The 21,820-nt window shown below is 35.8% G+C and overlaps 2 protein-coding genes across 4 annotated transcripts; one reads left to right on the forward strand and one right to left on the reverse strand.

The window, feature by feature from the left end:
* Positions 1-713: 713 nt before the first annotated feature.
* Positions 714-4,631, reverse strand: LOC122081371 (protein DETOXIFICATION 16-like). Of its 3 annotated transcripts, none has more exons than XM_042648467.1 (8): positions 4,150-4,631; positions 2,808-3,348; positions 2,558-2,644; positions 2,411-2,467; positions 2,086-2,324; positions 1,865-1,983; positions 1,538-1,624; positions 714-1,275 (listed from the first exon to the last, which is right to left on the reverse strand). In XM_042648467.1, exons 1-8 carry the CDS (start codon positions 4,466-4,468, stop codon positions 1,213-1,215), a joined length of 1,512 nt encoding a protein of 503 aa, XP_042504401.1. In that variant the 5' UTR covers positions 4,469-4,631; the 3' UTR covers positions 714-1,212. The 3 variants fall into 3 exon arrangements, with proteins under 3 accessions (XP_042504401.1, XP_042504400.1, XP_042504402.1); XM_042648466.1 differs by having other exon boundaries at positions 2,808-3,352; positions 4,082-4,631; XM_042648468.1 differs by having other exon boundaries at positions 4,082-4,183.
* A 10,455-nt stretch (positions 4,632-15,086) lies between these two features.
* LOC122081334 (protein DETOXIFICATION 14-like) lies at positions 15,087-19,934 on the forward strand. The gene is made up of 7 exons (XM_042648406.1): positions 15,087-15,563; positions 17,545-18,089; positions 18,185-18,271; positions 18,433-18,489; positions 18,592-18,830; positions 18,940-19,145; positions 19,488-19,934. The coding sequence occupies exons 1-7, from the start codon at positions 15,330-15,332 to the stop codon at positions 19,530-19,532; spliced, it is 1,413 nt and encodes a 470-aa protein (XP_042504340.1). The 5' UTR covers positions 15,087-15,329; the 3' UTR covers positions 19,533-19,934.
* The last annotated feature ends 1,886 nt before the right edge of the window (positions 19,935-21,820 follow it).

A 21,820-nucleotide genomic window follows, 5' to 3' on the forward strand; every position in this document is an offset into this window, starting at 1 on the left:
CCACCCTGATTGATGTCCCTTGACCCCTCATTGGCCTCCTCATTGTTGCAAGGGTCACGCAACCAAGGAGTGTTCTTTCCCCATATTTTAACTCAATAATTGATGTCCCTTGACCCCTCATTGGCCTCCGCGTTGTTGCAAGGGTTACGCAACCAAGGAGCGTTCTTTCCCCCTATTTTAACTCAATAAAATAACTTGCCACTCATACCGCATGCATTAATAAGGTTAAAATGCAGGCACAAGTTTATGACCACGATATTACCTATTGATAAATATCTAATTTTAAGTCTTTTTCAAATTGATTCAACCATAAAATAAAAAACCATGACATATGTATTTAAGAAATGGTCACTTGAAAGTAATCTGAATCTATTTCGAATAGACGTCCCCTAACATTCATTTTCTCTCTCTCTCTCTCTCTCTTTCTCTCACACATTAATAAAGTGGGCCCCTATATATAAATCGATATCTATCAAAACTCCTCTCCCCTTCTAGGCATGTATAAATACCCATAATCGGGGGAGGGGGTAATGTGTCAATCCCATCATTTTTTTTTATTAGAAAAGAAAAAAATTCAGTAATTGAAAATACTTTTTTCTTCTGGGTAAGGAGTAATTGAAAATACTTACAATATCATTGTTCTGGTTAGAGTTTCTAATATGTAGCAGGTTGTTCATAGCCATGGTGGCAATATTTCGTAACAAATGCACCAATTCGTTTGTAGGCTTGAGTCAAAAGTTTGGTATCAACAAAGAGTTATAAACATCCAAGAAAAGAGATATGGCACTCCAAAGCCACCATTTGGTATTGTTATCGGAGAGTAGGGTTCCCAACTCCTCTGCATCACTCCAGATCTCTTTCACCTCCCATCCATCAGCTTTGGCTTGCTTTATCCCACAGAGAATGCTCCAATCTTTCTACCCGTTGGTAATTGATAAGTAGAACAAAACAAATATGACATCTAAAAATAGTAAATTTTCTTTTGTGGGGGGAGAGCAAATGAATTTATTCTCTCCTTTTTTTTCTTCCAAATCTTTTTGCTCTACATAATACAATTCAAATCAATGTGATTTCTTCTATCTCAAATGATCAAATATTTTATACCTCATGAGCTAAAAACGCCCTTTAATTGATGGGTTGGGCCCAAACTACCAATACATCATACCCAGGCCCAGACCTCGTAAGACCTTGAACATCTTGATAAGCCCAACTCTATGACGCCTTATCAATGGTGGGGACGCCATTATTGTCAACCCTGTCTTTAGCTTTCCTTGCCTAGGAGAATACAATATGGATCATATGTATATATTAGAAGGAGAAGAAAATACTATTTAGTTTACCCTACCTTAGCCTTCAAGACCAATTTTAGAAAGCCCTTAACAATCTAATGGGCCAAGAAAGCCCACTAACAACCTTGCAGGTATATTGCTTGGAATGCCAGACCTTTTTTTTTTTTCTTGGGGGGGTAGAACTTGGAATTCCAAATCAACTGACCAAAAATTTCAAACTTTTTAACCACCAAATGGAGATCACTTACCTCTTCCTCCCAATTAGTATGCAGATTTAGGAGAACAAGCAACACTAGTTGTGTAAGGAGTGCACATATGATACCCAGCCAAAGACCCTGATTAACACAATAATCACAGCAATGTAAAGCCAAATAAGATTCATAAGATGCCCAACCCAGCCAGACAAGAGTTGCATCCACCCACTTCTTGCATAAAGGTTGGGATGTCAAGCGATCGGTTCGGTCAGGTTTTGGTCGGTTCAGTTTCAGGTTTATATCAGTTTGACTTAACGGTCTCTTATTGGTCCATACAATGACTTTATAAAGAAAAGAATTAACTTCAGATGATGGACATACCTTTCCTCCAATATGCAAGACAAAAGCAAACAGGACAGCTAAAGGAATGCCCACAACATAATAAGCTATAACATTGATAACTGAACAGGTATTTTGCCATCCACACCCTCTTGCAGCACCTAAAGTGAAACCCAAAAAACAGAACATATATTTGATGTTTAGCTAGTGAGATATTAGCTTGAACATTTAAGTTGACGACATGATTTGCTAGCAATTCAAACCTGAAACCACACACTGGAGTCCATCCAAGAAGTTAGATACTCCAAGTAATAGCATCATGGATGACACATATTTGATCACTTCTTCTTCATTACTGTATAATCTGCCCCAAACACCACGAACCGAAAAAGTAATGGTTGCTACTGTCACACCCTCTGTCAAAGCAATCGCAGTCACAACATATACTGCTAAGCGTGCCCTTTGTGCTTGTCCTGCCCCTAGTTCATTTGAGACCCTCGTACTAAAAATTGAAAATCAATCAGAATTTCAATGTAGATTCAATATCAGAGATTCAGAATACAGTTAATTTGTTTAGTGCCAACTGACCTCACAGCACCACCTAAACCAACAGAGATTGTATAGACCATCCAACATGTGTTCAGGCTGCAAAGAATTTACACAGAACTTCAAGCAAATGTTTGATGTATCATATTCAAAGCAAAAATAATAGAAGATAAGTAATTAGAATGTGACCTTATCGACAACACTGATGTCTCCAGCTTTGGATTAGGAAGGAGACCAGATAGGAGAACTACCATCTCAAAAGACCAATATTCTAAGCTGCATTCAACACATTTAAAAAAAATAAAAAACCCACAGATGGAAAACTGAAATTTTTAATCAAATTATAGTCAAATGCAGAACCTGTAAGCGATATGCACAGTGGGAAATATATGAACCAGAAAGACAAAAAATTCATCAATGTGGATAAAATGGAACTTACCAGATCATACTAGCTGAAGGAATAGCAAGTTTTAGAAAATTGAAAATATCATGCAATGCTTTCTTTGAAAATCCACTCCAAGTCATCTTGCAAGTAGGAGATAATTTGATGTAAAATGCTAAAAGCAACACATTGATCCAATAGGAGATGGAGATTGCCAAAGCTGCACCTCTCATGCCAAAACTAGATTTGTATACTAAAAGCCAACAAATGAGGATGTGGAGTAGAGCTGTAATTCCAGAAGTTATCATCATAGGAAAGACAATGTTTTGGGCTTGTAAGAATCTGATCATACATTGAATGATTCCATGAGCAAAAAGACTTGGGATCAACCAACAAGTAAACTTCCCTGCTTCTATCGATATTTCAACATCTTGCCCAAAGGCTTCAAGAATTTGGCTTGTGTAGAACCAGATGAAAGCAAGGGGAATACTAACGACTAAAAGGACTAAAATTGCCCTCTGCATATGAATCCCCAGCATATGATACTGTTTTGCTCCGTATGCTTGACCACACAATGTCTCCAATGCACTTCCCATTCCTAACTAATAGACATCAAAGACAATAAGCGCATAAATGTTTTGTGCTTTGTGAATACAACCTTAATCAAATAACTATAATTTATATAGTAATTAAGTTAGAGAGAGAGGGTGGGGGGGGGGGGGAAACCATAGAGCTATTTAGGCAAATTTTTTTGGGAACCTATGCATTCCTATAGTTAATCCTCCAAGAACATGGAGCCAATTACAATGGCCTGGAATCTAGGGGTTTACAGTAAGGGAGGTCCTGATTTGTGTCAAATTTAAGGACTTAGTTATACAATCACAAAAGCTGCTAATAAACTACAACAATACAGTCTAACACTTTTTAACTTGATACAGTTTGATCTATTAAGCTCAGCTACACAATGATGCGTTCTTATTAAGGAAACTAAAAGGGGAAGGTATATAGTTTGTATAACAAGGAAGGAAAAAAATTCTCTTGTCCCTCATCTCTCTCTTCTTCCCTCGAGATAATGCTAATTAGATTAGTGGATTGATTTTTTGTAAAGATCAAAAGGGGAAGAGGAGAAAAGGGGGCAAAGAAGAAGCAGCAAAAGAAGATAGATTTCTTCAGCGCTTACTACTGCACAGACTATTAAAGTCAACTCAAAGATCAAAATATAGCAGTTATTGGAGATTTAACTGTACAACCCTAGAGAAGGGTATTCATTATTCAAAGAAATACAAGAAAAGGAAAAGGGTTTGATGGGGAGGGAAAAGAAATCGACTTACCAACAAACTAAAACCAGAAACTGAAGCGAAAGAAATAGCCATTGAAGCACCAGATAGAGGAAGCTCACCAAGGTGACCAACGAACATGATAGAAATTATTTGCAGACAGTATTGTAATATGCTAACCCCAATAAGAGGACCAGCTAGCCATAGCTGTTCCTTTGGCTCTGCAACGACCCTCCTTTTCCAACCAGCTTTTTCTGAGATTTCCTCACCCGATTCAAGGTTGATTTCATCGTTTGACAAGGGAGGAGATTGGGGAGCTGCTGCTGATGTTCCATCCGTTACTGTCTTCTGTTCTTGTTTACCTTTAATTTCTATATGATCTAATAAAGGAACACTTAAGGGGTCTGGCTCAGGTTTTGGCATCATCTCATCTGATTTCATTTACAGCTCCAGGGGACTGGGAGTCCTTTACCAGAGAAGAAAACAATCTTTTCCTTTTGATTTGTGGCCTAACAACCTACAAACGAATCAATGAACACCCAATTACCCAAACAAGATTAAGAAAAAGAGAAAAAAAGGGGAGAAAATTTCATTCTGGCTCATTGTCACCTACTTCATTCTTGTTGCAATGGGTAAAACATAAACCTCACCCTATTCAGGAAACTGTACTAACACGGTTAATAAATAGTCAGCAAACAGTTAAGTATACGGTCAGGTAATGGTCCCAGATTGATTATTATTATTCAGGTGTTTATGGTGCTTGATTGTAGCTTGATAAGCGTCTGATTGGAGCCAATTGTTTATAGCCCCTTTCAAAACTTGGAAACAGCATGGATTGCTTTTTTTTTTTTTTTTTTCTAACCCATTTATAGTTTGACAAACTCATTTATGGCCGGTTTACAATCTGTTTATAGCTTAATTAAACTTAACCCATTTAAAAGACTGATTACACTCAATTAACTTGACCCTAGTTGCAAACAAGTGACCAACCTACTAAATATAAACGTAATGCAAACCTAGCCTATGAAATCTAATTCACTGAACGATGGGATGACAATGCAGAACCTTAAATTGATGGAGACTGATTGAGATCCACTAAAACTAATGATTGACACCCCTATTAGGGATCAAGAAAGAGAGAGAGAGAACATCACATTGGCATCATTAAATAAATAGGATATAAAAAAAGGAAACTGTTAGATCAAACACCAAGAAACACAAAAAATAAAAAGACAATAAATTCACACGACATAGATTTAACGAGTTTCACATACCATAGTGGTGTGCTACATCCTCGAGCGAAGAAGAAGATGTTTCACTATGCAGAAAAGAGATTACACCCAAGCACTGACAAGAAAACTCACTCTAAAACTCTAGCTCGAAAAAACCCCCAAATACAATGACTTTCTCAACAAGCAACAGTACATTATATATATTCTAAGTCACGGGTCGACCCATCGGCCCAACCCTTCTGCTTCCATCATAGGTCTTAAAAAACTTCTCATTCGGGTCTCCACCAAAATATGTCGGATCGGGTCAATCTTCAAAACGGGTCAAGAGTTCAAGACAAACTTAACAAAAACTATTTTTTGTCATTGCTTCCCTCTTTTGGTTAGTAAAATAACAGATAAATAATGAAACATATGTTTTAATTTGTAGCAAAATTCCAAAAGGTTATTGGGGGAACAAAAAAAATTCAAAATTCACAGATTTTGGAAAATCTATGCTCTTGTTCGCAATTCTGATTTCAAGCGTTGTGGCCAGTTATTAAAATTCAACCTGGTGGAGTTGATCTCATGACTGATTCTATGTATTTGATTTAGAGTGCTTATTATATTGAATTTACTGTAATTAGTACACAGATAGAGCACAATGAATGATTTAATAGCATTACTAGATTAATCTTCAAAAAGTGAAGCAGCTTCCTTGACTCTTGCCTCTCGAAGACTAAAATGTAAAATAGCTCAATGTTTTGAATAAAACCCTACCATTTTTTTTTTTTTTGAGATACTTAATACTTACAAGTTATAATTATGGAAAAAGAAGTATATGCTATTGTGTATTTCCCTCTCACAGTCTCTTTTTTCTCTCCCTTTTCATTTATGTAAGTACACTATTTTTTTATTCTTTTTTGAAGAAAGAAGGCTATCCCTCTAATGTGTACCTATGCTTAGACATATGGGTGTGAAAAGCCTGCATTGCCCTGGGCTGAAGATGCCTAGGTATACTAGTGTATACCTGCGTCAAGAGGTAGCGTTCTCTTGCCCTTTTTTCAAATAACTAGGGACCCTTGAATTTACCTAGTTTTACATTTCAGGTCGAAGGGTAAACCCTTGTAGTCATCCCCAGGTAGCATGGGAAAAGACTAAGTAGTTGTAATTATCCAAGAGTAAACCCTGGTTGGACACATTTACATATAACCCATGTAACAGATCAATCATAGAAATATTTATGAACATATAATATCTTTGGACCAATGGACTTACATATGTGTATTGAGTACCCCTATAAAACCACCAAGAAACATCACATAGAGAAATCAAAACCGGCTAAAACCAATTAATTGCCTTCCCTACTAAGAAACGTGAGAGAGAAACACGTAAGATTGGCATCATTAGCAAGTAGGATATTAAAAAGGAAATCCACTTTTTTTTTTATGTATAAAAAAAATATATAAAAAATTTAAAGCATGGTTTTAGTAATTAGAATCGAATTGAGGGATTTGCTTTATTCAGCCAATTCTTCCAATCCTCTTTCATGTGTCATCATCAATTTAGCTTTTTCCTCTTATTCTAGTTATTTTAATGAAAAAATTAGAAATTAAAATTAAAATCAAAGACACCTACCATTTGGAGCAAAATTTAAGATTTATTAAATAAAAAATGGGCAAGTGATCATTATCTAGTTGCATGGCTCTTGCACAGGTTAATAAAAATGTAGGCAGGGACATCAATATAAATGATTTTTTTTTTTTTTGTATGATGTAAGATGGTAATTTCTTACATCTCTATGTCTAGCTAACTGCAGGAACCATATGATCGGACAACTTTTTTTCCCATAAACTTATAAAAAAAATTACACATATTTTGAAAAATCTTAATTTGCACCTCCCAGTTTGAATGCCTAGGCTGAGAACGATTATTCGGATTCAATTTGGTGAAAGTCAATTCCATGTCCCATTCTTTGTATTTGGACCTTGATTTTGATTTATGGGTGATTATTACATTAAATTAGTACCCTGAATCTTAGATAGAGCACATTGAATGACTTGATAGAATTCTTACTGAGATAAGAGAAAAAAGAAAGAAGAAAAAGACTTGATAGCTCTCTCTCAGTTTTTCAATGAAAGAAGGAAAAATTCAATTAAAGGAGATAACTCAATACATCCAGCCAAGTACCCAAGTTCTAAATTTTACAGTGGTCACTAAAAAAATTTAAAAAAAAATAAAAAGAAAAAATAAAAGTGAAGTAGATGCTTAATGGGATAGAATCTAAAGAGTTTCTTATTGGTAGGAGAATTAGAAGGGAACAAAGGGAACATGAAAGTGAAAGAGAGGAATATAGATCAGACTAGGAAGTAGAAAAATGGAGAAAACCTATAGAACAAACATAAAAAAGCATGCATTCTTTTTCAAAATAACTATTTCGTCCAGACTATCATGCAGAAGAGGTTTCATTGGGGAGATCTAAGAAGGTTTCCTATTGCAAAAGGAGGGAGAAAGACATGGAAAGGAAGTAGGTTTCCTATTAGTAAAAGAAGGAGATATGCATTAGAGATAGAGAATCTATATAGAAAGAATGCTTCCTATTAGAGAGATATGAGAGAGATGTAAAGAATGAAAAGAGATAATAGATTTCCTATTGGTAAGAAGGAGAGACGAATTAGAGAGTGAAATTGATTTAAAAGGAGAGAGGAGGGAGAGATAGGATAGAATCCAAGGAGTTTCTTATTGGTAGGAGAGTAAAGTGAGAGATAGAAGGAGAAATAGGAATAATATGATAGAATCTAAAGAGTTTCCTATTGGTAGGAGAGTTAATTATAGAAGAAAAGAAAAGTGGAGAGAGAAAAGGGAATGTGAGTGAATGAAAGGAATATGAGAAATAAATTTTTAGAGAATTTTAATTATTAAGAAAAGTACAAAGGTACCTAGAAAAAAAAAAAGAAAGAGGGGAAAGATAAGGAGATTGACATGATATTTAAATAAGAGAGAAGTGTATGGGAGGCAAGTGAATGATTTGCCATTTGGTGCTTTATATATATATATATATATAACTGTAGCTAACATGTCACCACAGCCACAGCCAAGGGTGTCAAAACCAAATCAAAATGATGAAATGATTCAATTCGATTTTGATTTCAAAGTGTTAAACGCTTTAAACATAAAGCACGATAAGAAAAAATTTCATGCTGGTTCATTGTCACCTACATCATTTTTGTTGCAATGGGTAAAACATAACCTCACCCTATTCAAGAAACTGGACTGACACGGTTAGTAAATAGTTAGCAAACGGTTAGTATACGGTCAGGTAACAGTCCTAGATTGATTATTATTCAGGTGTTTATAGTGCTTGATTGTAGCTTGATAAGCGTCTGATTGGAACCAACTATTTATAGTAGGGGTGTCAATCGGTCGGGTCGGTCTCAATCAGGTATAATTAGGCTTGACCACTTGAAAACCTTGCACCGTCAATGCTCGTTTAAGTAAATGGGCCTAGCTTTGGGAGGCATGGTATGGTTTATAATCGGGTCGATCAGTGTCGGGTTTTAATCGGGGTTCCTTAAATAGATCTTAACTGGGCTACGGATCTATTTAAGTCTAAAAGGCTCTAAACAGGTTTTAAATGTGTCTACCTTAAAATTTTATTCTTAAGTGGGTTGAGATTATAGTTGTTCTTGAAAAAAAATATATATATATTATGATCATTACAACTTACAAAATAAAGTTTAATTAAATCAAATCTTACTATGCAAAGGGTAAGAAATCTTACAACGAGTCGATTCAAGTCAGGAATATAAATATGTCGGTTCGATCGGACGCTCAACTAAGCCCGACACGTTTATTAATCGGGCCGATCTAGGTTGGGCCATAAATGTGTTGGGCTCGATCGGGCCTATCGGGGTGGGCTCAAAATTGACACTCCTAGTTTATAGCCCATTTATAGCTTGACAAACTCATTTCTGGTTTGTTTACAATCCTTTTATAGCTTAATCAAATTAATTAACCCATTTAAAAGACTGATTACAATCAATTAACTTGACCCTATTTACAGACCAATGACCAACCTACTGAATATAAACGTATCCAAACCTATCTTATGAAGTCCAATTCACTAAACGATACAACAACAATGCAGAGCCTTAAATTGATAGATACTGATTGAGTTCCACTAAAACTAACTATTGACACCCCTACCAAGAATCATACTAGAGAGAGAAAGAGGAAGAGAGAGCATCACATTGGCATCAATCAGTAAGTAGGATATAAAAAAGGAAATACACCTTAGATTCGATACAAAATATGCTGTTCATATTTGATTTTCAATTTTTTTTTTTTTTGTTGCTTCCCTCGTTTGATTAGTAAAATAATAAATAAATAATGAAACACATGTTTTGTAGCAAAATTCCCAAGATTATTGGGGGAAAAAAAATCAAAATTCACAGATTTGGAAAAGCTTTGCTCTCCTTCCCACTTCTGATTTCAAGGGTTGTGGCCAATTATTATAATTCAACTTGGTGGAGTTGATCTTATGTCTGATTGTATGTAATTGAAACTTGATTTAGAGTGCTTATTATATTGAATATACAGTAATTAGTATATGGATGGAGCACAATGAATGATTTAATAGCATTACTAGATTAATCTTCAAAAAGTGAAGCAGCTTCATTGACTCTTGCCTCTCCAGGACTAAAATGTAAAATAGCTCAATGTTGAATAAAACCTTAGGCTCCGTTTGGTATTGTTTCTGTTCCAAAAACGTCGTTTCGTGTCAAAAACGAAAATTTCAGTTTCTATGTCAAAATGCAGTTTTTAAACGAAAAAATGGTGTTTTAAAATTTCAGATTTTTATCTGAAACGATATATATATATATTTTTTTTTTGTAAAATGGAACGAAACTGGGAAGATGGAACTCCAAAATGGAGTTCCGTCCAATCTTGTTTTTTTAGTTTTTTTTTTTTCATTTTTTGTTCCAAAAAAACAGAAACAGACCATAAATGCACCAAACAGAAGATTCCGTTTTTTCATTCCAATAGAACGAAAAAACTCCAGAAACGTTTTTTTAGAACGATACCAAACGGAGCCTTACCTTTTTTTTTGTTATGTAGAAATTTTTTTTGGGAAGATTTTTTTTTTTTTTTGATAGAATAAAACCATACTTAATACTTACAAGTTATAATTATGGGAAAAGAAGTATATGTTAGTGTGTATTTTCCTCACAGTCTTTTTTTTCTCTTCTTTTTATTTTTTATTTTTAAGAAAGAAAGGTACCCTGTAGTGTATACCTACGCTTAGACATGGGGGTATGAAAAGCCCTTTGCTGCCCTTTGCTGAAACTATTCTTGTGTTCCCTCACATTGATCGCACCCACTAGTGTGTACTTACGTTAGGAGGTAGCATTTTCTTGCTCTTTTATTTTTAGTAATGAGGAACCCCTGAATTTATCTAGTTTTACTGTTCATGTCCAAAAGTAAACCCTTGTAGCCGTTGCCAATTAGTTGAGGAAAAACCAAGTAATTGTTGTTCAAGGTAAACCTTGGTTAGACAGTCACATCTAACCTATATAACAGATGAGTCATAGGAACTTATATTAACACATAAAACCTTTGGACTAGTGGACCTACACCTAGGGTATCCAGTACCCCTATAAAACCACCAAGAAAAATCACATGGCGAAATCGTAATCGCCCAAAACCAACTAATTGCCTACCCTACTAAGGACCATGAGAGAGAGAGAGAGAGAGAGAGAGAGAGAGAGAGAGAGAGAGAGAGAGACGTTAGATTCGCATCATTAACGGGTAAGAATTAAAAAAAGGAAATACACCTTTTTATTTTTAATAAAAGAAAAATATATTAATATAAGAACTTTAAAGCATGGTTTTCGTAATTAGAATCGAATTGAGGGATTTGCTCTATGCCAGCCAATTCTTCCAATCCTCTTTTGAATTGGAGGTTATTTATGTGTCATCATCATTTTTAGCTTTTTCCCCTTCTTCTAGTCATTTAAATATAAAAATTAAAAATAAAATCAAAAACACCTACCACTTTCAGCAAACTTTAAAGTTTATTAAATAAAAAATGAACAAATGATCGTTATCTAGTTGTGTAGCTCTTGCTTCAGTCAATGAAAACGTGGCTAGGGACAGCAACATAAATAATTTTTTTTTATTTTGTATGACGTAAGATAGTAATTTTTTACAGCTTTATGTCTAATTACAAGGACCACACAACTAGACAACTTTTTTCCATAAAATTCTAAAAAAAAATACATATTTTGAAAAAAAAATCTTTGCACTTTCCGATTTGAATTTCTAGGGTGGTGACGATTATTTGGATTTAATTTGGTGGGAGTCAATTCTATGTCCGATTCTATGTATTTGGATCTTGATTTAAGAGTGATTATTATATTGAATTAGTAATCTTAGACAGAGCACATTGAATAACTTGCCAAAATTCTCACAAAGATGAGAGAAAAAGGAAAGAAGAAAAAGACTTGATAGCTCTTTCTTATTTTTTTAATGAAAGAAAGAAAAAACAGTTAAAGGAGATAACTCGATACATCCAGCCAAGTAAAAAAGTTCAAAATTTTAGATTAATCAAAAAAAAAAAGGAAAATGAATTTGATGTTTTTGACTCTTGCTTCTCAAGGAAAAAGGCATAAAATGGGGATTCAAATCTTCTTCAATCACTTACATCCAATAGTTGGGAGGATTTTAAGGTTTAAGCTCGAGTTCTTCCAACCATCAGATGCAGGTTGAGCCTCTAACACAATTTGAATGAATCTGAACTCGTAAAATGACCTAATGGTTAATCAAAATAAATAAATAATCTTATATGATATTATTTTAAACGAAGGACATGTTAGTCACTGGCATACTTCTCCCTCACCGTCTCTCTCCTAGAACTCCCCCCCCCACTTTTTTTTTCTTTTTCTTTTTTTAATCTGTAAGAGATTTCCTCTCTGTTAGTTGAATCGCTTTAGATCAGGCGGCCCCCCCCCCCCCCGCTTTTCTAAATCGATTTTAATTTTCTTTTATCTTTGGCTTGTAACAGTGGATCGGTATCAAATCGGTCAAAATTTAAGATCAATCAAGTCATTTCATCAATCTTGATCCAATTTTTGAAACCATGGTCCACACAGAGTATTGGAGAACAATTAGGGTGATGGACCTTTTACAGTAGAGGAGGAAGTAAAATGACCTTAGATCTTAGAAAGGTGGGTGAACTTGAGGAAAAACTTTAGCCTTAAGGCTCCCTAAGAAATATCATTACTACACACACACGATAAGATTTTAAGTAATATTATACAATCATATTGGATAATGATTACAAAAATTCAGTTTTAAGTTTGAAAATTTTCACTTTCAATTCCCTTGCAACCAAATATCGCCTAAATTTGTGTATCTCTTAAATTCATATTGACCTTATAACCGCATGGACTGGATCATATCGGGATTGAATTACAGCCATCCAGCTTTCACTAAAAGCATTGAAGACCACTAAAAGCCCACTAAAAGCCCCATATCAGTTGAATTCAAAACCACATGCTTCTTGAGGCGAAGGTCCTTTGCCAATTCAACTATCCCTTTTGGTGTTCCTCATCTTATTAAAATATTAAATATGTTGTTTCTTTGTCAGCTATAAATTTGGTGTGTAAGAAGCCAATATAAGAAGTTAGCATTTAGACCTCTCTGCCATTGATTTAGTGCTTATAGCTCAAGGTATTTATGAGCATGGTTGTAAATATTGGAATTGGGATCCATATTGATCTCGGCCAATACCATTATTATTAATACATATTGGCCTATCATACGGTTTTACCTTCAATCTCAATATACAAATTTAAAATTTTTTTATACATATTTTCCCATAATAACTTGTTTAAAGTCTAATTACAACCCGATTAAGTTAAACTCCTTACATACTGATAACTTATTAATAGACTGAAGATAAACATGTTCATGCCTAACCTATGAAACTCAATTAACTAACTGATATGGTAATGGTGTTGGACCTAAAATTGGTAGAGACCAATTAATCCGACTTGGCTCTCTTTATAGGGTTATGACCAATTATTAAATCGACTTGGCTCGCTTTATAGACCGGTTTTGAACCTTTATAGTAATTAACAAATAGGAAGAGCAAATTGAATGATTTAATAGCATTGCTGGATTAGTAGCCGCCTTGACTCTTAGCCTCTTGAGGAAGAAGAAATAAAATAGCTCAGCATTAAACTAGAGGTTAAACAATAAAAGATATATCATTTCATAGGAGGAGAGAGAGGCATTAACTAACGTTTTGCAGCCTAGCAATGTTATTTTTTTCTACTAATAAAACTTTATTTAGTACTTATATGAAATTGTGAAAAAATGAAATATGCGTTGTCATTGTGTATTGCCATCTCATAATCTCTTTCCTTTCTCTATAAATATGTAGGTCTCACTTTTTTCTCAATATAAACATATTGTTTCATAATCAGTTATCGGTTTGGTGTGTAAAATATCAATATAAGTGGGTTGTGAGAACCCTGTCCACTAACGTTCTCTCATATCTAGGGGGAGGAGCGTTTTTTCATAGTTCACCCCATGTTTCTATGTGGAGAACACAAATAGAATTGGTTCTTTTTTCCATTTATATTGCGCTTATACTAGGGGGGTCAATGGATCGATATAAACTGATTTTGGTTTGGTTTTATTGTTTTCAAATTAAGAATGAGTGAAATCAAAATATGAAAAGATGCATCGGTTTATATTTGATTTTGATATCTTATTGGTTTACTGTCGGTTTGATTTTGGTTTGCCATGTAAAAAATTCAAAATTACGAAAAAATGTGTTTCTTTATGAATTTTGGGTTGATATTGGGTTGATATTGGTTTTGGATCAGTTTTTTAAGTTTCATTTTGTGTCTTATTGGTTTTGATGTAGCCCATTCGGGTTTGACTCACAAAACCTAAGCTTCGAACATGACCCAATAAACTCATGTCGGCTTTGTTTCATTAGTTCAAGTTAGATTTTAAAACCCTAATATACCTTGTATTAGTTATTTTGGAGTACGTAAGGGGGTGTTTGATTCGGTAAATCTTTGGGATGACATTCTTTAGAATGATAATTCTTAATTCTCTGAGTTGTTTGGTTCTACTAAGATGACCCTCATAAGTGAGTATCCTATTTCCCATGAATGATCATATTACAAATGATGTGTTTCAAATCTGAGTTTACCTCAACACTTAAACTTAGATTTGAATAATCTTTTTACCACCTAATATAAAAGGAGAAAGCGGACAGACGTTCTCTACGGAAGCCAATATCTCAACCCGTGAGAAACATGTACTAACCTCAAGGCAATCAAATGATTTTTCAAAAAGAAACATAATTCAAAAGAATATCTATCAAAAGATTAACTTTCATATCCGATACATATACCATTTGATTAACCGAATCAAACACCCCCAAACACTATCAAAGCTCAAGCCATTAAAAGATAAAATAAATAAAGGAAATAGAAAACTAACCGTATAACGTCCTTTAGGCTCATACATAACTAGGCTTGAAAAGGCTCAACTACCCCCTCCACGCACTTTGTAGATGCCTCCACCTAGCCTCCTAGTGGCCCGCATGCTGCCACAATAGCCATGCTGATAGCTAGTGTTCTCTTCCCACCCACCTACAAAATTGTGAAAAGAAATCGTACCAAAACTGAAACCGAAAAGTTCCATATTGGTTTGGTTTGAATTAATCCAATAACCGATGGATTTGGATTCAGCCCGGCCCAAATCTTGTGAAAATCATCAGCAATCGCTGCACCGGTGGAGTGACTATCGGGTGGCTAGGTGCCCCTTAGGGTGGGTATCCAAATGCTTTCAGCCATTAAATACTCACCACACCTCGCGCTCGCTGCAGAGGATGTGGACTCAAACTAAGAGTATCCCTATAAAACCATCAAGAAACAACATGAGCGATCACGGGTAGTGTTTCTTCTTCTTTCCATAGACGGCACAGGGGAAAGCTTTAACACTCATATCAATTTCATCTGTACGAGTAACACAGTGGCAGAGGTTGCTTAGTCCTTACTTAGGGTTAAGAGATGGAGGAGGGTTTGTTGGAGAAGGAGAGAGAAGGAGAGGTTTTAAGATGGGGAGTGATAGTAGAGGAAGCGAAGAAAGTTGGATACATAGCAGGTCCAATGGTGGCGGTTACTCTGTCACAGTACCTGCTTCAGGTCATCTCCGTCATGATGGTCGGCCATCTCGGTGAGCTTGAACTCTCCAGCACCGCCATCGCCACTTCCCTCACCACAGTTACCGGCTTCAGTCTACTCGTAAGTCTTCTCAAAAATGCTCCTTTGACTTCATTTCTTGCTTCATTCAATTCCTTCTGATCAGTATGGATTATCGATTAATGGTATCTTCAATCGATATTTCCTTAAATTTTTGTTTCAATCTATCAATAGTTACTCTGTTTTTCTTACGGCTGTGATGAATTATTGATTGCTTAATTCTTAGTTTCTGTTCACTTTGGGGCGGATTGGAAAGGAGTTTGAGAATTTAGATTAGAGTTGTTAGGTCAGATCTTTTTCCCTTCATCTTTGTTTTCCTTCCTCGCATCTTCCTGATTACTTGACTCTTGACTATGTTTGATTAGATTAGAACTCAGAATTATCTACTGGGTGAGCTATTTTTATTGGATTAAAAACTATTCTTCATCAGAAAAGGGAAAAAATTTAATTGAACAGTTTGGATCTTCTGTGGGATTCCTATGTGGGCAACGCTTGGCGCCAACGGCTACGAGTCACCATCAAGAAGTCGTGCCAAGTCTTCTTGCTCTGTGGAGTAGCATTTTTTTGTTGGACTTTTTGAATTATTAAATGACCGATACGCCATTGGGTTTTTTAGTAACTTTTTTTTTATTATTATATATTTCACGAGTTTTTTTTTTTTGGTGAAAATATATTTCACGAGTTAGGTTTCATGAATTGAGGCCACAGAAAGGGGATATCCTGAATTCCTGAAAGGTATCCGTCGGGTTGAACCAGTTTTGGTTTGGAATTAGACCAAAATAAAACCAAGCCCTTCAAAGTTTGGTTTCAGTTTGTTTCGATTTGGTCTTTTGTCAGGTTGTATTATCGATCCATTATTTGGTGGTTAATTTTCATATCCATCTATAAATTAAAAAGCAGCGGAAAACATGTATAATTTTTATCCATTTTGTGTGGCAACTGTACCAGCACATAGATCAATGGGATCTATGTGAAGGCATTTTCAGCACATAAAGCGGGGGCAGTGCAGTCTTTTTGCACCACCTATGTTAAGTTGTAGACACACAATAGGGTTACTTTGTTTTTCCTTTTAAATCCTTTCTTTTATTTTTCAGTTAGGTTTCCGGTTTCAATCAGTTTGGACTGATTTTCTACTGGGTTCATAAAAAGCCAATTAGAAAGCAAATTTGATAATTGGCTTTTCCCAGTTGGTGGAACAAGTTTGGGCTGGAAATTGACAACCCTACTGAAAAGGTGTGCAGGGTGTCAGTCGGTTGATTTCTGTCATTTTTCTAAAAATCCAAACTGAAGCCGATAAGCATTTGATTTAGCTTGATTCAGATAAAATGGTCGGTTTCAGATGGTCCAACCAGCTCAGCTTCGTATGTGTGTGTTTTCCAATGGAATCCTGCATGTGCATGAGTTGGGAGTTGGGAGTTGGGAGTTGGGAGTTGGGAGTTGGGACACCCAGAAAGGTAGACCAAATCCACTCAGTGGTGGTTGTTGGATTGGGTGTTGGGATACCCATTGAATCCACTCACGTAGGCACATAGTACAATTCATCTACCGATCTTCTTTTGCCTTTTTCGGAAGAGGGTTCCTAAAAGGCAGGGTGGCGCTTACATCAGCACAGAAGCCAATAGAAACACCAGAAGAAGAATCAACAGGAGGTGGGTTTTGTATTTTTTTATGATTGAATGGAATTTTCATTTTTCACTAGGGACGAAGATCGTGAGATAGTCATTTCTCCCTTCATTGTGTCTGGGTACAAGGGACAGAATGTGGGATCCAATAAGGGCTTGTTGGAAGTTTGGAAAAAATATATGAAATGTAGACTTTTTAGGGTGCTTTCTAGCTCTTCAATTGTGAGATGTTACTTTGAGAGGGGCTTTTATGCTTTAAGGAGAATGGTTTTCCATCTTTTATGAATTTAATGGGTTTGTAAAACTTATTTATTCGATATTTTAGATATGATTTTTTTGCTGATTGGCTCATTAGATATTTAAAGAAAAATAATGAATGGAATTTTCTTCTTGACAAGCAGGTAGGAATGGCAAGTGCACTGGAAACCCTATGTGGACAAGCTTATGGAGCACAACATTATAGAAAGCTTGGGATTCATACTTATAGCGCCATTGTCTCTCTCACCCTGGTTTGTCTCCCTCTTTCCCTCATATGGGTCTCCTTGGGAAAGCTACTCTCTTTCATAGGCCAGGACCCCTTAATCTCAGCTGAAGCTGGCAAATATGCAATGTGGCTCATTCCTGCTCTACTAGCTTTTGCCACCCTTCAACCACTCATTAGATATTTCCAGGCTCAAAGTATGATCCTTCCTATGCTTTTAAGCTCTTGTGCGACTCTGCTTTTCCACATCCCCCTTTGTTGGGTCCTAGTATTTAAGGCAGGACTAAAAAACATTGGAGCTGCATTAGCAATCGGCATATCCTATTGGTTGAACACAATCTTCCTCATAATGTACATGAAGTACTCTCCCTCTTGTGAGAAAACTCGTGTGCCATTCTCGATGGAGGCACTCCAAGGAATCGGCGAGTTCTTCCGACTTGCTATCCCATCTGCTGTGATGGTTTGGTATATTTCCTCCTTTATTAATTTGTTCAAGAAATAAAAGTTTTTTTGTCCATCTTTTTCTTCTGACAGACTTTTGTGTTTATGCATGATTCTAGTCTTGAATGGTGGTCTTTTGAGCTGCTTGTATTGTTGTCTGGCCTTTTACCAAATCCAGAGCTTGAGACTTCAGTACTTTCTGTGTGGTATGGTTCTTTTAAGTTCTTATTTTCTTGGTGATTAGACCCTTTTGAATGTTTATAGATAAGGGATGGGAATTGAGTCTTTACAGTTTAAGGATTTGGTTTATTAAGACTCACTTTTTAGATGGAAAGGCATTTAATCCATATTTATCTTTGTCAAACAGCCTCACCACCATCTCATTGCTCTATGCAATTCCATATGGAGTTGGTGCTGCTGCAAGGTTTGCTCTGAAACTTTCCTCCACCATCTCATTGCTCCATGCATTTACTATCTGTAACTATTTTTGCATAATATTGACATGAGAATGCATCTTCTACTCTAGCACGCGAGTTTCAAATGAATTAGGAGCTGGGAACCCACATGCAGCTCGTTTGGCTGTCTGTGTTGTGATGCTTATTGCAGTTACAGAGACTTTTATAGTAAGTTCGACCCTGTTTTCCTGTCGACATATTCTTGGTTATGCTTACAGCAATGAGAAGGAAGTCGTTAAGTATGTTATGGAGATGGTTCCTCTAATTAGTGTCTCAGTTATCATTGACAGCCTGCAAGGGGTCCTTTCAGGTTGGTTCCTATCTATCTATCAATGTATTTTGTCTGTCAATAAACAAAAATTCAGGTTTCTTTCTCATTTGCATATTAATTAGCTATTATTCACTTCAAATATTTCTAGGTGTTGCTAGAGGATGTGGCTGGCAGCATTTAGGGGCGTATGTCAACCTTGGGGCTTTCTATCTTGTTGGGATTCCTATAGCTACTGTATTGGCTTTCCATTTAAATTTCAGAGGAAAGGGCTTGTGGATTGGAATCATGGTTGGTTCTTCTTTACAAATAACTCTGCTATCGATTATCACAGGTTGCACAAATTGGCAAAAGCAGGTCTGTTCTTCTCCATCTATGATCTTTGCTTTGGTAAAAAAACTGCCTCCATTGCTCCAGACAAAATCTTAGAATGTTCAGACTAAGATGCATTTAATAACTATGCCCAAGCATAACCTATCGTGATGCATGGAATGTAATAATCAATCGACCCAGTTAGGTCGGTGTAAAACTCGAATTCTCACTAAAAGGTCTTCAAGTATTATAGTACAGTTAACTGCTCCAGATCCTGATTTGTGGCCATATCTGTGTTTTGTTGATTTTCAATTTAGAATGGCATTATTTATTTGGCCATTTATCTGTTTAGATGTCAAGTTGGTTTTTAATATTTTTATCTTGCAGGCAATCAAGGCAAGGGAGAGAATATTTGAAGGAAGATTTCACTAGAGAATGGATCAAAGTGAATGAGCAAGGTTACTGGTAAGCTATTGTGTCATTCTTTCGTTCTGGTAGTGCATCCGAAAGATGATACAAGGGTGAAGAAGAAAATAAAGCTAACAGTAGCATTGCTTGAGAAATCAATATATTGTTCTCAGAAGAAGTTTACTTACTGGGAACACAAAAGCAATGTATTGAAAAGGATTGAAAGCCAAGGATATCCCACCCTCAACTTTCTCACAAAACAACTCTTAAGATGTAGATATACAATAAAAAGGAATGCTAGCCCTTAGTGCCCTTGAACTTTACAAACTACTACATTATTTGTGGGGTTAGAATCTTCATTTCCGTATATATTCATTCCTGAGCTTTTCAATATAAGTATGGCAGGTGGGATCTTTGGAACGGGAATTTTTATCTTTATTACATTATAATTTTACAAAAATAAGATACCATTCGGCCATTCAAATTTGTTGTTTTGGTGTTGCTTTGCTGAGACTATAACTAGATGAAATTGCAATACCTCTTTTGTACATGGAAGGGTTAGTCTTCTTTGCACCAAGGGGGAGCAGAAAGGGTATTCCACACCATAAAGTTCAATAGCATCATAGATCTATTCAGAACATATAAAATACGTGAAAGGTTTAGTACAAGACTCCATCAATCACAGAGTGGAATTCAACCATATTGTCGTACACCATCTAGACAGTCGTCTTCCCGAAATATACAGGAACAATAACATCATATTCGTAATTGCTCTTTGTCTAATTCAATTCATGTCATGGTTATAGACTTATATTCTCAGTATGACTATGCATGGCTGCATTGAGAATCTTCCTTTTTAATTTTATGGCCTTGTCAAGTAACAAATAATTGTACTGGTCTAACAAGGGAGAGAGAGAGAGAGAGAGAGAGAGAGAGAGAGAGAGAGAGAGAGAGTATAATTGAATTACAAAGCCTCCTAGACACCACATCGCCGCTTATGAGGGAATTTCGGATTTTACTGCCAACACAAGCTTAATGAATAACAAAACCTCCTCCGCGAAGAAGAATTATGTGTTTGATGAATTAATGAGGCGGAAGTTTCAGGACTATCTGTGTAGTTGAGAATCGATAAGAAGAAAGGCAGTTGTACAGTTTTGAGTGGGTCTCTCTCTCTCTCTCTCTCGGTTGAGCCTGGACAGAAAGTTGTGGATTTAGGAGTAAAGAAGGAGTTTCAAACCACCTAGAAACTCCTTGTGTGTGTACAGCTGAGCTGCAAAAAAATAAAAATAGAGAGATAAAGAAGTTTCAGCAAACAAATATATCAGTCCAAAAAGAGAAGAATTTGAGTAGAAATGGGAATTCTCTATTGTGCGTGAACTCCTCTTAAGAACCTAGTTCGTGCAAGAGAATGGGAGAAAGATTGAGAGAGTCGGTTTTGCTGGAATCATCACATGCGATATAAAAAGGCTCTTCCCCCTTTACCAAAAAGAATCTCTCATAAACTCTTCCATGTCTCTCTTCTTCCTTTTCCTTTTGAACTCTCTCGTGTTCCCTTCTATAAAAAGAATCAATCTCTCTCTCTCTCAAATTAACCCTAAAAGGGAAAAGTTTGGAGAGAGGAAAGAGAACAAATTCTCTACCAGCTAAGGTTTTAAAATTCTCTGTTTGTTTGGAGGAAGAAGAAAAGTAGAGAAATATAGTAAGGGTGTTAATCGGTTCGGTTTCAGTTTAAACGGTGCTCATCGATTCTGTTCACATTTATTTAACTAAAACCATAACTGCACCCTTTACTAAACGGTTCCACTTTCTGAAACCGTGACCGTTTAGTAAACGGTTTTGATTTCCACAGTTTCTAAATGGTGTCGGTTTCACTGTTTTAAACGGTTTCGATTTCGATTTATTCCATACGATTTGTAAAACGGTTCACAATCGGTTTGTTATAACTTACAACCATCTCTAAACTGAAGATCATAAGCTTATCAAAAAATATTTGGCAACCACAAATAAGATATTATATATTAACGATGGTATGCCTTGATTTGATAATCTAGTGCTATTTCTTTGCATGGATATTCTCAAACATTTAGAACTAATATCATACAATATCCAAATCTAACCTTCTACAACAAAAAATATTAAAATGACAGGTGGTTCAGCCAAAACACCCCATCTATGATAACATAATAACATAGTAACATATATGGATTACAAGTTCATGATCTAAAGCCTAAACTTGAACTGAATTGCAATAAATCATACCAAAGCAGGATGGACACTTAATTTAATTGTTAATTGTTATATGGATTACTGCC

The sequence above is a fragment of the Macadamia integrifolia genome, chromosome 6 (genome assembly GCF_013358625.1).
Source record: "Macadamia integrifolia cultivar HAES 741 chromosome 6, SCU_Mint_v3, whole genome shotgun sequence".
Classification (NCBI taxonomy): domain Eukaryota; kingdom Viridiplantae; phylum Streptophyta; class Magnoliopsida; order Proteales; family Proteaceae; genus Macadamia; species Macadamia integrifolia.

Bases quoted from the DNA above. Each gene is read 5' to 3' on its own strand.
- LOC122081371 (XM_042648466.1), bottom strand. From the start codon at position 4,468: ATGAAATCAGATGAGATGATGCCAAAACCTGAGCCAGACCCCTTAAGT. The intron at 2,645-2,807 runs GTAAGTTCCATT...TGTTGAATGCAG, and splicing joins CCTTCAGCTAGTATGATCTG to CTTAGAATATTGGTCTTTTG. The intron at 2,325-2,410 runs GTCAGTTGGCAC...TTCAATTTTTAG, and splicing joins GGTTTAGGTGGTGCTGTGAG to TACGAGGGTCTCAAATGAAC.
- LOC122081334 (XM_042648406.1), top strand. From the start codon at position 15,330: ATGGAGGAGGGTTTGTTGGAGAAGGAGAGAGAAGGAGAGGTTTTAAGA. The intron at 18,090-18,184 runs GTATATTTCCTC...GCATGATTCTAG, and splicing joins CCATCTGCTGTGATGGTTTG to TCTTGAATGGTGGTCTTTTG. The intron at 18,272-18,432 runs GTATGGTTCTTT...TTTGTCAAACAG, and splicing joins ACTTCAGTACTTTCTGTGTG to CCTCACCACCATCTCATTGC.